General features: G+C 36.9%; 1 protein-coding gene across 5 annotated transcripts in view; it reads left to right on the top strand.

Moving 5' to 3' along the window:
• The window catches only part of cu (NADP/NADPH phosphatase nocturnin), a 114,144-nt gene that overhangs the window by 77,596 nt on the left and 20,356 nt on the right, over window positions 1-16,192 (top strand). For 3 of the 5 annotated variants that reach the window (XM_081728017.1, XM_081728016.1, XM_081728015.1), the window contains one exon: window positions 12,855-13,078. In XM_081728017.1, coding sequence (XP_081584143.1) covers window positions 12,855-13,078 — 224 coding nt within the window. The other 2 variants (XM_081728018.1, XM_081728019.1) reach the window with 2 other exon arrangements.

Below are 16,192 nucleotides of genomic sequence, written 5' to 3'. Positions count from 1 at the left end.
AAGAAACGCCCTGCTAGTGCACATGCAGATGTCCGATCTGATAACAGAACACAAAGGCAAACGAGATTTATCAGTAAAGGAAGGAATTAAAGTAGACACTTTGCAGTCTATTGCATTGCAAATTCTACGGAGCACACAAGTCATGTCATTTGAGGTCAGATCTGTTTCAAAAAAGAATGTTAAGAAAGTGATGGTTTGACTTTTGATCCATGGATAGGTTAGTGTTAGGTATTGAAGGAAGTAGTTTATAAGTAAGGGTAACCCATGGCGTTTCTTTTATTCTATGGGGAATCTTTTATTTTCATGGAAGCGAGGATACAATTACATCTTTTAACATGTTGCCGTCTCAAACTCAGCTATCAAAGAAGAACCCGTTCCAAAGATTGGTGCTTGCACGGTAAGAAGCTGCTTCAATCTTCCCTGATATGATTGTGGTATTTAAGTATAATTTCAATCATTTTATAAAATTAGTTCTTTTTATTTGAAACATATTTTCAAACACAAATAGCGCACATGGTTCCAGTGGTACAACATCGGACGCAATGTAATGCTTCACATTCGATTTTAAACTTTGAATCTCGTCTTATACATCCTCGCTGCTGACAAAGGACGTAAATACAGTATAAATCAATCAAATTAGCACAAAATTAATATATATATATATATATATATATATATATATATATATATATATATATATATATATATATATATATATATATATATATATATATATATATATAGGGTAAATGTGCCAGTCCTCGACCACCTAACTCATTTTCTTATCGTCCTTAATCGTTTTTCACTCAATGGAACAACTTAGGAGGATGCAAGTAGCTCACGTGTGTTCCTAAAACTATATTTTATCTATACTTTACCCAAAACTGAGATAACTTATACCATTTATGTGATATTAGTCGGAGAAACACCAATAACTGATTTCTTTTAGTGTTCGACCATTTTCCGTTAATGTTCGACCGCCTACTGTTTAGTCATCGACCACTACTTGGTTAATGTGCTTTTAATTACAGTATGAAGGCTAAAGCATAACTTTACCAAACTAATAGCATCTGTAGATGTTACATAATTAGTTTTTCAGGTATCACTTCGCAGTTTCGCACAATAGTCGCTGAGATTAAGTAATTTTATGATAGTTTTGTCAAAAAAGAGACCACCAAATTCATTTAAGGTTCGGTGTAATGCAGCACCAAACATGCTTCGTCTTCTCTGGGTTGAACGGGTATAAACCCCATCTTCTAAATTCGTTTTAATTACTAATTGTGTTGCTATCTTGTATATCACTCTTTTAATTAGTGGCGCAGAAATAACACGTGTAACATTTTACTCAGTTTCCATGTAGAACTCTCGAAAACGATTTGAACACCGATACGTCACAGGGTTGAAGAATATGTGTGGTGTTTGGTGGAAGGCAGTAGAGTACTATAGCATGGCTGGAACAAAATTCGACGACTTCATTGCCAAGTGAGTCTTGTGACCGTCGATCATTCACCCATTTTAGGAAGCCGTGAAAACATGAAAAAAAAAAAAATGAATTTTAAAGGTCCATAGCTCCAAACCTATGCGACGCACCGTAGTCGGATCAAGACTTCACTTAGGAACCAGTATGAGTTCTATCCAAAAAATCCATGTTTCAGAATCCTGCGGCACTCACGCATCAATTTTTGTGGAGGTATTTTTTCAGTACTTCAAATTATGTGCCAGTAGCAAACTCCCTCTGTAAAAATTGTTGCTTGAGTATCTTAGGATTCTGAAACAGGCATATTTGGATAGGGCACATATTAGTTCCTAAGTGAAGTCTCACCCGACTACGGTACGTCCCATAGTTTTTGGAGCTATGGACCTTTGAAGTTCATTTATTCATGTTTTCGGCAGCCTATAACTCCGAAAGGAAGCATTTGTGCACCCAGGTTGGTCTATACTTTTCGTCTTATCTTGGTCTCAGGAATCACCTCCCAAACGTTGTTCGTGTTGTATAAGTAATTATTGTTATTTTGGAGCTATGGAGCTATGGACCTTTAAAGTTCATTTTTTCATGTTTTCGGCAGCCTATAACTCCGAAAGGAAGCATTTGTGTACCCAGGTTGGTCTATACTTTTCGTCTTATCTTGGTCTCAGGAATCACCTCCCAAACGTTGTTCGTGTTGTATAAGTAATTATTGTTATTTTGGAGCTATGGAGCTATGGACCTTTAAAGTTCATTTTTTCGTGTTTTCGGGAGCCTATAACTCCGAAAGGAAGCATTTGTGTACCCAGATTGGTCTATACTTTTTGCCCTATCTTGGTCTCAGGAATCACCTCCCAAACGTTGTTCGTGTTGTATAAGTAATTATTGTTATTTTGGAGCTATGAAGCTATGGACCTTTAAAGTTCATTTTTTCATGTTTTCGGCAGCCTATAACTCCGAAAGGAAGCATTTGTGTACCCAGGTTGGTCTATACTTTTTGCCTTATCTTGGTCTCAGGAATCACCTCTTAAACGTTGTTCGTGTTGTATAAGTAATTATTGTTATTCTAAACAAATACAATCGGATGTATCCAGATAATGTCTGATAAAGATAATATACAGTGTGTTGCCGTAACTATAACACAGATACATGTAATACATGTAATAAGATTTGCTCTAAAGTACGTTTGTTTTATCTTGGCACACTTCCCGCCACTGCACTTGGTTGGCCTTTAAACTATTTTCTACTAGTATTTACGTGACTGTTTTAATCCAACAGACGTCTTATTGGATTTGTCGTGTAGGTGGCGTTGGTTGTCAGCCGGCCCATCAAATGAGTTATTGCTATTTGGCGGGTAGTTGAAGTTCTTAGTTGCCACACTCGAACAAGTGTGTTACAGTGATTTGTGAGTGGTATTGCATTTTGCTGTGTTTTCTAGTGTACTGTAACTCTCAACTTATGGCGTGACAAGAACGCGTTGCAGACAGATCCGTCCTTTAGGCGGGAAGCGTGCCAAGTAAAAACAAAGGTACTCTAGTCAGATTCTATTTTTACTTAAGCTTTATGTACGAGATGCTACCCAAAATATCCGAGAATGCCATTGTAAGAATCAGCAAACTATACTTATGTCCTAATATACTACGTCATCTTTAAAGTAGTCCTCTTCGACATGTATGCAATGATTTCAGCGTTGTTCCCGCTTTTAAAAGCACTCCTGGAAGGGCGTTCAGGATACGTTACGAGTCCACTTGGACGTCTTTGATTGAGTCAAACACCCTTTCAACGCGAGTTTCACCTTCGAGAACAAGTAGAAGTCGCACGGGTCTAGATCAGGGGAGTAGGGAGGGTGAGGGACCGTTGCCATGTTTTTCTGGCCAGGAATTCCCTCACAACGAACGAGGTGTGAGTGGGTGCGTTGTCATGGTGCAGCAACCAGTCTTTCGTTTGGCACAGCTCTGGCTGTTTGTGCCGAACATCTTCCTTCACTCTCATCAAGGCCTCGCAGTGAAAATTTCCGTTGACATTCTGACCAGGTGGAACAAACTCCTTATGCACAATTCCTCGAATGTCGAAAAAAAATTCAGCATCGACTTGATGTTGCTGCGAACTTGTCGAGCTTTTTTCGGCCTTGGACCCTGAGAGGATGGTGTCTTCCGTTGTAATGATTGCTATTTCGTTTCCGTGTAATAACCATAGACCCAAGATTTATCACCTGTAATGAGTTGGTGTTTGAATACTCTCCACCTCTTTGTAGCAGCTTAATGCACGTGTAAATCATGAAATTTTTTCAATTGATGGTTGAAGGCGTAAACTTCACTGCAATTCGTCTTATGTTCAATTCATCGAATAGAATTCGTTGACATGTATCGTGCGACAATCGAAGTCTGTTACAAACATCGTGAATTATCTGCCTTCTGTCTTCGCGAATCACATTACGCACTTTCATGATCATTTCCGGTATGTTGACGGTCGACTAGAATGTTTACCATCTTCCAGATTCGCGGCCTTCTTTGAAACGCTTGAACCATTCAAATGTTCTTGTTTGACTCAGTGTACTCTCACCAAATGCCTCTTTCAGCGTGTGGTGGGTTTCGGTTGCAGTTTTCTTCAACTTGACATAGAAGTTGAAAATCCGTTGCTGGCAGCCATTTGACAAATCACAGAAGCACTGAAACACATCCTGACATGCACAACTACAACTCACAACTGAATGCGCCAAAGACGATGCGACGTTTTGGTGCAATAGCTAATACATGTACCTCGAGACATCTAGCGGCGGAATGTCGCACTGCTACTGGTTTGTCCGGTAAAGAATATTTCTCGGATATTTTGGGTAGCACCTTGTAGTTAAAAAGTTAGAAGAATGATAAACAGTGACCTACTTTTTCACTGTTTAAATACGACGTCAATTAGAAACAAACAAACCACGCTGATTACTATTCTTTATGTAAACTGCTGGCGTGAAAATAATTCGTTAAGTAAACATTAGGGATGCGCACAAGACAAGATTTGTGGCTGTCTCGTCTCGAAAATATGCTGTAAAAGTGATGTCTCGACTCGAAAAATGTATATTTCTCTATTGGAAGAGCCGTGTCTCGACTCGAATTTTGTCAGGAAAATCCTGTCTCGACTCGTCTCATGCGCATCCCTAGTAAACATTCTAAAGTAGCTTGGTTTACTGCTGCTTTCTTCTATCTGCAAGATCTTTCCCGAGTGTTACTGAGTTGGACTACTTTTCGATGTGTTTCAAAATTGCTAATTTATACTGTAACTAAAGTCATCTACGAGGTGCATCCAGAAACTAAGTTACAAAAGTGTCCCAATATGGCACGAACAGTCAAATCGAGACACGCTTGCGCAGAAGAAAACATATAGCCATAACCTGGCGTAAGAGCAGTTGTGTACAGTCACAGGTGAGAGAACTGTGGTGTGGTAAACAAGGCTGTGCGCATACAATCTCCCATCGAGTACAAGGTACGCACAGTAATTACGGTTTCTCCACGCTGAGAAGCTGTCGACGTCAAGAGATGCATCGAAAGTTGTATAGAGTGTATGGGCTGGATGTCATGAGTGAAGATTTGCTCAGAAGATAGTACAGACAATTCACAGCATGCCGCATCAATGTACACGACGAATTCCGCAGTGGCCGACTGTGGCTGGTTAAGATATCTTTGACCACTCCCCCTACCACTCTGACCTCACGCCTACCCAACATCTATCTATTCTCCACTGGAAGCGGTTTCTAAGCGGGTTACATTTTCACACCGCAGTTGAGTAGCATTCGGTTATGAAATCCTGGCTCCAGTCCTTGGTGGCAAAATTCTTTGACACAGGGATACAAAAGCTGGTGCTGCATTACGACAAATGTCTCAACAAGATGATGCATATGTTGGAAAATAGACTATGGATCACTAACTACCCAATAATAAAATAACACTGTTCTGATGTTCGTCTTTTATTTTACAGTCCATCGGAACTTATATTCTGGATCCGCCTCGTACAAAGCAAAACCACGTAGGCCTGTTCTTGCTTTTTCAAGATGATATTTCAAGTGGAGGAAATGCAATCATTCATTTAGGACAGGGATCTTCAAACTACGGCCCGCGAGCACCACCAATCCGGCCCGCCCGCTATAGTTTATTTTGATCAAATTGTAAAATTTACTAAGTGAACAGTACAAAACAATAATTCAACGCTTTTATGCTACCAATTAAGAAACATAATAACTGGAATACATAATGAAATTGAACATTTTTACTGTAATTGAAGATATTAAATTCATCCTAAAAACTTACAATAAGTGACATACATAGGCAGGGGCGGATCCAGGGTATGATCAAGGGAGGGGCTAAACCATAGTTGGCCGTTTTATCCAGTGTAAAGCAGGATTGAAGCCCATTTTATCCAGTTAAACTTGAGGGTCAAGGGGGGACTATAGCCCCTATAGCCCTCCCCTTGTATCCGCCACTGTACATAGTAATTCACATAGTTAAATTAAACATTATGAGTATTGAGATTTACGTAGCTGTAACTTTCTACTGACAATTGTTTGCAGTTTTGAAACAGGTTTACTAGAGGAAATTGTGAGCAGCGACTTCAAATCTAATCAGTTAACTTAGGTGTTAGATCTGTATATATAAGGGTGTTTAAAAATAACACCGACAACGTTTGGGAGGTGATTCCTGACATCAAAATAAGATTTAAAAAAAAGTATAGACCAACCTGGGTGCACAAATGCTTCCTTTCGAACTTACAGGCAGCCGAAAACATGAAAAAATGAACTTTAAACGTCCATAGCTCCAACACTATGGGACCTATCGTAGTCGGGTCAATATTTCACATAAGAACTAGTATGTGTCCTATCCAAAAATACGTGTTTCAGAATCCTGCGGTGTTTCTGCAATGATTTGTATAGAGGTAGTTGGTGAGTATTTCAAACTATACCCTATGCCCGTAACAAAACTCCCTCGATAAAAATTGTTGCGTGAATACCTTAGGATTCTGAAACATGTATTTTTAGATAGCGCACCGATTAGTTCCTAAGTGAAGTATTGACCCGACTACTGTAGGCCCCACAGGTTTGTTTCTATAGACCTTTAAAGTTAATTTTTTCATGCTTTCGGCAGCGTATAACACCGAAAGGAAGCATTTGTTCACCCGGGTTGATCTATACTTTTTGTGTTATCTTGGTGTCAGTAATCATCTCCTAAACGTTGTCGGTGTTGTTTTGAGACACCCTCTATATACACAGATCTAACAAGGAGAAGACAGACTTTGGTAAGTAAACTTCGGGGCAATTTTTTGCGAGGTGGTAGTGCACATTTAAAGAGTTAATATTACAAACTGGGAGAGCGCAATGGGCAAAAATAACGGAGAAAAACAGTCTTCAAAAAGTTTTCTACTCGCCACGTATATCGTACGACGCGCACATTTATCAAGTGACGGCGTGGCAGAGTGTGGAAAATCTGCGACTCATATGCAAAGGGCTCCGGGTTCGATTCCCGTTCGAGTCAAACTTTGTTTTGTTTTTTGCTTCAACCAATAAAGTAGCCATTTGTAACTATAAATAAAATATGAATACATCATATGTTTACAATGAATAAAACAATAGAAATTTTCAAATCACTTGTAAAATCTTTCTACGTTCCATGTTAACTGGCAAGAAAATTCAATCTATTCCGTACAAAATGAAGATCTTCAGGCAGCAATTAAGGCGAACAGTGGTCAGACATGTAAGGAACTGAGATTACAATTCAGTGTGAGTGAAGAAACCGTTCGGTAGCACCTCCGTCAATTTGGGAAGCACTACAAGTTAGGTCGATGGGTTCCACATGATTGGATCCGAGCCAGAATGCAACGCGAGCAGATACCTGTGTTTCTTTGCTGCCTTGTCCGAGGAAGGAGAAATTTCTGGAAGGGTGTTGAAATATGATGAGAAGTGGGTCCTCAAGCTCCAAGGCGCTATCATCATTAGTTAGCATCCCATGAACCGGTTCAAAAACATTCAAAACCAGCACTGCACCAAAAGAAGGTCCTCCTGTGTGTTTGGTGGATTGCTCGTGGCGTCGTGAACTGCTACCAGTTTGTCAGAGCATCAATGCAACTGTGTACTGTAAGCAGTTGGTTTGTATTTAAGAACAACTCAAAATTCTAGAGCCAGTACATCTGAATCGCAAAGGGGTCCTCCTGTTACAGGACAACGTTAAGCCCCACGTGGCTAGGATGACTCGGGACACCATTCTATGCCTTTTATGGGAAAACTACTACATCTGCCATACTCCCTGGACATTGCACCATCCGATTACCACCTGTTCTACCACGATGGGATCCATGGCCTTCCATAGCGTTGGCAGAAGGTCATCGATGCTGATGAAACTATTTTTGATCTTGGAGGTACGAATGAGGTGACATATCGATGTTCGAAGCTTGTGGGTGAGAAAGGGAGAGAACTTTCTTGGTTACCTTTGTAATAACAAAGCTCCGCCTCCTTTGGAGACAAGGGGAGCTCGAATCAAAATTATAACATCTTTTCCAGTTAGTAGATGAAGATGGAAGATTTCAAAATTTTGTAAACTGTAGGTAGCCCTTGTATTATTTACTTCTATTTTTCCTTATAGAGACAGAACCTCATTTATAGTACGTTTTTATCTTTGTAAATAACTTGCTGAACTTTTAAATTTTGATGAGAACACAAACAAGCATTGGACTTTTTATTGTATTTTTTTTTTATTTTTATGTAACAGGTTGAACTAGATCTATTGAATTACTAAAGATTCTGACAAATCTTCACATTCTTTTGATGAAACGTTTTTATTTTGCATTTTTGCTGCTGTAGGTCCTTAAATCTATTGTTAACATACTTGAGTTTGTGGAAGTTTAATACAATATTTCAAAATATTTCATGAAAAAAAAAAAAAAACGTTATCTCTATTATCAAAAAATCTGTGTAATATTTCACTTTGCTCGTACCAATATTCCGCAAGCCAGTACCAATCTGCCTCCACATGGGGAAGATTGGTACAGATTGCAGACCTTTCGTGAAATGTAATTTACTCCAGGTAGGACATTAGTAGAAACAATATTATACACTGTAAATGCAGCTAAAGAATCACAGTTTAAGTAGGAAAAAAAAATCATGTTTCTCAAGCTGACGATATGTTCTAAAATCTCGAGTAAGTAAAAATCGTACAAATGCCCCCCCCCTCTCCCCTATGTCTGTATCACTACTTGATCCTTCTTTTTTCCTTTAAGCCTTTATCATCATAACTCTGCTTGTCTTTCTTTCTCTCTCTATCTTCCCCACATTGTTACTCTCATCCAATAGTTTTTCCAAGACATCCCCCTCACGGAGATACGAATGGAGAGATATTTTATTTGAACTATATGTTGAACTGCGGAAGTCTACGTCCGGGGACTCATTCCGTAACAACCTTTGCAAATATTGCGAAGCGTAACGCAGCACAACACAAGGTGATACAAAACAAGCAAAAATCAAATATAATTGCTACGCATTTTATCGCAGATTTTACGTTCTGTTCATTCAAACTGCTACAGAGTAAGTCCTCTAATTACTTTATTAATCACTATGAGGTTCACCAACTTGACAACCGGAAGAACTGGTGTCTACTCCCAAGACACTCTTCAAAGTTGTTCTGTAAGGGTTTGCGTCACGTGACGCAATAAATGCGATACTGGAAAAAGAGTCTTTGTCAGCCCACCGGACACAAATCAGAAAAATTACATTATAAAAATTCCAGTTTAAACAAAAGAGAAAAATAATTCCTCAAGAAATAAATGGCGTCTGCAGTAAACATAGTAACGGCATATTATAGTGTACAAAGCGACGGAACGAAGACGAATTTGTCTGTGTACTAAGATGTAAAATACAATTGGCAACATTGTGTGTTTATGCTCTTGCACACATCGGCGAATGTGAGGAAGTTCGAAAGTGTAAATGGTTAAAGTAATGATACAATTTTTCGGAGGACACAGAGTGATATAAAATGTAAACACTGTATTAGTATGTAAGCTAGATAAGCTGTGTATATATTATTGTTAAATGATATACCGATCCTATTGGAGTTGCTTCACCTACGCTGCAACCTTGACAATAGCCTTGTAATTTAAAGGGCAGGGACGGTAAAGAGCAGTAAGTGAGAATGTGGAAACGCTGTCAGAGGATGTTTTATAATTTAAGATAAAATATTGCATTCGATAGTTGAAGATCCACAAAAACATGTGGTTATCATTATTGCTGTTGACATGTAGTTTAAAATTTAGTTCCTTTTAATAAAAGTATTGGTGTTTCACATTTTTTAAATGAGTAAATACACTTTATATTCACAGTGGCTAAATAAATAGCATTTTTTTAAATTACCGGTAATATAATAACTTTACCATGACATTGACTTACATATTTGAATTTCGGTGTGATTATCCACGTTGGTAATGTGCATGATACTTTGTATACTTCCCTCTGTAAAGAAAATGTTCGATTATTACAAGCGTATACTGTGAGTTAATTATAGCGAAAAATATAGTTAATTATAGTGAAAACTAACTGCATTCGCCATCCAGTTTCATTAACATAATTGAATTTAAAATCCACTTAGTTAAACTTCAAGTAATTTACACCTTTGTACTTATTGTCGTACTGCTAAATTAATGCCAAAGTTTGTACTAAACGTAAGTTTCATGCTTGATCGATTTACTTACGTACAAGATGTGTTATTTGTTGTAAGACATAAAACTAAACTTAACATTTACTAATAGAACGTATGGATACATTAAAGATAGAAAATTACTACTATTTTTGTCTTAGATCAAACATGTTGGTCCAATAAGCTCATATAAGTTAACCCCAATATGCAATTTTACGTTATTGTCTAAATTGCTGATGTTTCAAGTAGAAATATTTAGTAAAATAATAAAATTCAATACTTCATAAGAAGCTTTGTACCTTGGGATTTCATCTATTTACTGCTGAATAATTTCGATCTTCTCGAAGGTCTTGATCAACATCAACTTATTTATTTATTTAATTGTTTGATTGATTTTTTGAAAATTTCCTCAATTGCGACTCATGCAATTTCGTTGATGTATCATAAACGAATATTTCGCGAATAACCGCAATAAATGACGTAAGTCATGTCTCCTAAGAAAGGGTAGTTTTATTTTGTGGCTGAGTTTTCTTCGAAATTTTCAGAATGCAAAATTTTGTTCGTTGAGTTGAGTTGATTTTGAGTTAAACGTTCCGTTCAGCAGCGAGGCTATATGAGACTGAACCTACTGATTAACGTGGAATCCGAACCACATGAGCTCTCGCCGGGCATCGAACTCGGATCTCTAAAATTTTGTTTGTGTTTCATAGTTAAATGTTTAAGTAATAACTGTAGCTAACATGATTTAGTTTTAAAAATATAAAGCGAGAATGTTTAGTGCGATGGTCTGTATCCTTTGTTTATTATATTTTCGTATCTCAAAATATTGCAGACTTCAAACAATAATATTAACTTTTTTGTGCTGATTTTGTAATAAATTCGAAACACTACCCAACGAACTATGTAGTGTTTTTGAGGTGCTCTTTGCTCTTCCTAGTTCGTCATTAGGCTTAATGGCGTACACAGTCACTGACAAGGTTTCAACTTAATATCATTTCGGAATTTTTGTTTACATATATTACTATAGTCAATGTTTATTTTTCATAATAGCTTATTCAAAGGTGGTGGCTAAATCCCGACCGTCTTCCTTTGCTTACGGCACTGATTTAGGATGGTTCATTGAAATTACTAAGCCATTAAAATGCCAACTCCGTTGAATAAAAATCCATTTATTTATTTTCGTTGTCCTGACAACGACATTCCAAAATCCTATTATATAAAACATATGAATATCTTTTTATATAGATATTATAATTAACATATTTCTTTTTCTTTATCGAATTACCTAATCAGTCTAGTACATATTTTAAAATATCTTACGCCCTAATAAAATAAGGATTTACAAGTAGTACAAATATACAACGTACTGTTGTAGATTAGGCCTACGACGTCCTAATGGATTTGAAGATTTATTATTATGATTATTTATTTTAACAATAGGAGCATACCCATAACACAAATTATTTTCTAAGTTCTAAATAATTATATACAGAGAAATTTAAGCATTGTTGCTTGGTCTTCGCAATATTATGAAAATATGAGATCGAGACTGACGTACATTTTTAAGTTTTACAATTTATTAAGAAAATAGCTTGAAAAACCTAAAATTACAAACGAAATAAATGAATGCCCTTTTTGTATATGAGACATTTCGGATAGTGAGGTCGAACTCTAATAAAGACTTACTCTTTGGATTAGCGTTTAGCTCCCCATTTAGCAGCGAACTTATATGAGACGTGGATCTGTAGGTTAACATGAAATCCGAATCACAAGAGCTCCCACCCGAAATCGAACCGGGGCTTTCCGTATCGAAGACGCATATCATACAGCCACAAGAGAGCTCAAGGAAGATTTGTTTTGAGAAAAAATACATTTTAAACTTTTTTTTCGATAGGTGTACTCAATAAAATGTTCGTCTGTCAGTATATATATATAAATGAAAGTGCTATGTTTGACTTAATAACTCTTGAACCACCCGATCGTTCTTGAACAAATTTTCAACATAGATAAGGTTCGGGCCTGGGATGTTTTTCTTTTATAATTTCACTTTGACGATGCAGCTTAGGGGAGGGGGAGACCGATAAACCAAAATGACCGATATTAGCGTCGAATCCATAGTTTTCGGGGTCGCAGAGATGAACAGTGACATTTCTGATCTCGTTTACATCCAAATTCAGCCCCCATTAGTGCTCCTAAAGGTGGATGGTGACATGTAAAAATAATTGAAAATGACCGATATTTCTATCGAATTAATAGATTTTGGGGTCCGTAAGTTGATTGGTGACACTTTTCATGCCCTTTATGTCCAAAATTAAACGTATTCTCCCCGTGTGAATAACGGGCATTCTGCTAATTGTTAATATTATTATTATTATTAATTGTTGAAATTTATGTAATTATGAGTGTTGTTTCGGGTAAATAAAAAAAAAATGACTTAATGTTGATTTCTCCCTTACTACCTGGAACGATTCATATATGAATAGAATGTTTGTAGACAAGTTATATAGAGCTACTTAGAGCGAGAATAACTTTAACTATTATTTTAATTATTCTCGTTCTGAGTAGTTTCATATAACTGTTTACAAACACGCTATTCATGTGAGATATTCTGAGTAGTAAGAGCGAACTCAGCATCAAAACATTTTTATTCACAAGTTTTCTGGTGCATATTTTCCACTGAGTTTAATATTGTGTTTTTATTTTATTAATACATACTATTTACGTTACAGGATGGGCAGTTTTACTTCAGCGCCAAAGATTCAGAATGAAGATACCCAAGATGGTGATATTGACTTGGCTGATCAATTAACACGAGATGAATTAATTGAGTATTGCCACCGTGAACTTGCTGATCTTCCTTCACTTGTTAAACGGTCTTTCCGTAGCATCAACCATCAGTTTGATGATGGTATGTCTGGTGTAAGAGTTCTGCAGTGGAATTTACTATCTAAAGGTAAAATTATTTCACGTTTTTCTTTATTTGACATGTAGATTCTATGAATTTTCCATAGCGTGTTAATTGAATTGGATTTGAATTTAACGTTCCGTTCAGGAGCGAAGCTGTATGAGACGTGGACTTACAGCTTCACATGGAATCCGAACCTTATGAGCTCCCGGCAGAAATCGAACTCGGGTCTCCCACGCCAAAGGTGTGTACACTATCCACATAGTCACAAAGAAGTCCCTTATGGCGGGCCTAAATAAGAGAAAGTATATACAGTGATACTGGTCTTTATTGTTTATACTTCGGTTTCCTTCTGTTGTGAGGAATGAAAGAGGTTTCGAATGTAATAGAAAAAGAAATGTATTAGGAAAATATGGTTGAAGTTTGGTCAAATACTCCAAGTATGAGCATGCACAACCTCTCGAATTAATGTGTTGTGAATTAGAGAGGCAAAACTTTATCTTGACTCATTTGGCCTAAAACAACAGGAAAAAAATTGAATATGTGTAAAATTGTATATTGTTCAGTAGGTTAATAACAAAGTGGACTTTATTTATGCCTGAATATTTATCCAGTAAAATTTTCGGGAACTCTTCTGTTCCCTTCATCGGCCACGATGTCCGGAAAAGAAACTCACACCAAAACAAAACTCATATATCTGCTAGTCAAAATTAAATGTACAGATTTTTTTTTTTTTTCATTTATCGTTACTGACGAAGGGAACAAAGGAATTCCTGATAATTTTCACCAGAACGTTGGTGAGCATTTTTCTCTTCCTCTGTACGCTTGCCTATGACAATAGATAAGAATTACACTTAAATATGTTGTAAAATTTAAAATCTCTTGACTGGTTGTTAGAAACATACGTGTGAATCTACAATAGTATAATCGTCCCGCTAATACCATGAGAGGAATTTGCTTCTAAAAGTATAGACAGAGTAAATCTGGATATGGCTGAAACTACGACGACGAGGAGTATGAATGATTTTTGATACGGTTGCCACACGTCCATATTTTGTATGAACAGTTTGTATTTTAAGACTTGTCTCCGTGTCCGTATCATACTCTTTAAAAAAAAAAAAAAAAGTGGCATAATGTCCGTATTTTTGTTTTAGACTCAGAAAATAGATTAATTAGTTGATTCCCTACTATTGCACCTATTACACCAAGGAACACGGCGGGAGTTCTATACTCTTTCATTTTATAGATACAGGAAACAGACCATGGTTTTTCTGAAAGGACCGCACTGGCATGTGGAGTAAGTTTACGAACGATCCAGAGTAGTAAAACTGGGAATACTTTATTTCGATTCCCGGCCAAGAAGCTTCGCCTTGAAAACCCAATCAGAAATACAGATTTGAGGTCCGTTAGCTCCCATGAATGTTAGACTGCTTAACACATTTGAAAATATAACATGTAATGATCCAAATATCATTTAAGCTAAAAAGAAAGAAAAAAAATCAGTGTAATATGTGTTTAAGTAACATAAACGATTAGTCTAGCTGTTGTAAAATCAAAAGTATCCATATTTTTGTATCCAGAAATCTGGCTTAACCCTAATTCTTAATATTTATTCATTAATAGTGTTTCACATGCAGCTTCGGAAATTAGAACTTTCTCGTGACTAAATGGTCAGCGTTCGCGCCTTTGGCCCAGGAGAACCTGGATCGTTTCTGGTGGGATCTCAAGTGGTTTAGGTCCCACGCTATGGTAGGTCCTGATCTTATATACGGTCGGTGTTGAAATGGTACGTTAAACTTTAAGAAACCAAAGCCAGAAAAGGTTCAAAGTCTGGTTTGTAAAAAGAGCGCTCGCTTCTGACCCATAGTTCAATCTGAAAGACCTGTGAATTTGTAGATAAAAATCATGTGTTCCTAATTTTACTCTCGTATCATATTCCACCAATAACTATAAATATTTACTTTCCCATTTTAGTCTACAAGACATAACGTGTGACGTTAAAACTTTTATTTCATTCAATTCGACAATTTTGGATATATTTTTCATACACAGCAAAAAACGAGGTATTGAAACAACAACAAATGACTACCACTTTAGCGTATTACTTGCGTGTTAATTCAAAACCAAGGACATCGTCGTCCGAGCATATCAGAAATACCTTGTTATTGGATGTATTTGCATTGTTTTTCTTGTTTGGTATAAGCAAAGCTTTATGTAGTGTATTTGCATGTATAACAAGTAACGAATAACATTCTGTTTTCTGTAATCGGTCACAATAATAGTATTGAAAAACCTATGAATTGTCTGACAACAGTTACACGGATAGCAGTGTTGCCATCTGTTTTCTTTATGTACTATTCTTATGTCTTAGGACGCAAGAGCAGAAGATGCCAGAAATGTTACTCGTGTAACTTTTGTCAGATAATTCACAAGTTTAGAAAACTATTATTGTGACCAATTACAGAAAATATAGAACCTTATTTGTTGTTTCGTATAAATGCCAAATATACTGTGTAAAGCTTTGCTTATACCAAACAATTAAAACCAATGCAAATTCTCACAGCCAGTAACTAGTTATTCCTGGTATGCTTGGATAGCGGTGTCCTTTGTGTTGAATTAACACAGAAGTAACACGCTAAAGTGGTAGACATTTTGTATTGTTTCAACACCTCATTTTTTGCTGTGCACTGTAGGGAAGGTAATGAAGAATTGGAAGCACTTTCGAAGGAAGTAGAGCAAATCCTGTTTTAAGGTACCGTCTCAGTGTTCACTTGGTGGGAATCGAAACTGAAACATTTCAAGTTCGTCCCAAGAATAGATTTCTCGTTCACCCTTATAACTAACTAACTGTATGGCCTATGGTGATTCATTTTAATATTATCCTCCCATCTGTGTCTAGGTCTTCCTAATGATCCAATTAAAACTTTGAAAACTTTTTTCCACTTTGGCTAATGACCTGCCCACCAGAGCCTCCTAGACTTGACCCCAACGATGTTTGTTAAACTATATAAATTATGAAGTTTCCACCATTACCGTTCCTGTTGGTCCGAATATTCGAGTTAGGATATTCTCAGATACTTCTAGTCTATGTTCTTCCCTCAGAGTAAGCGGCCATCTTTCGCAACCGTATAGCACAATAGGCATGGTTATTGTTTTACTTAT

The sequence above is a fragment of the Thermobia domestica genome, chromosome 10, assembly GCF_964235325.1.
Source record: "Thermobia domestica chromosome 10, izTheDome1.hap1.1, whole genome shotgun sequence".
Classification (NCBI taxonomy): Eukaryota; Metazoa; Arthropoda; class Insecta; order Zygentoma; family Lepismatidae; genus Thermobia; species Thermobia domestica.
Note: the sequence above shows the minus strand (reverse complement) of the source record. Positions and strands in the feature narration are given on the sequence as shown.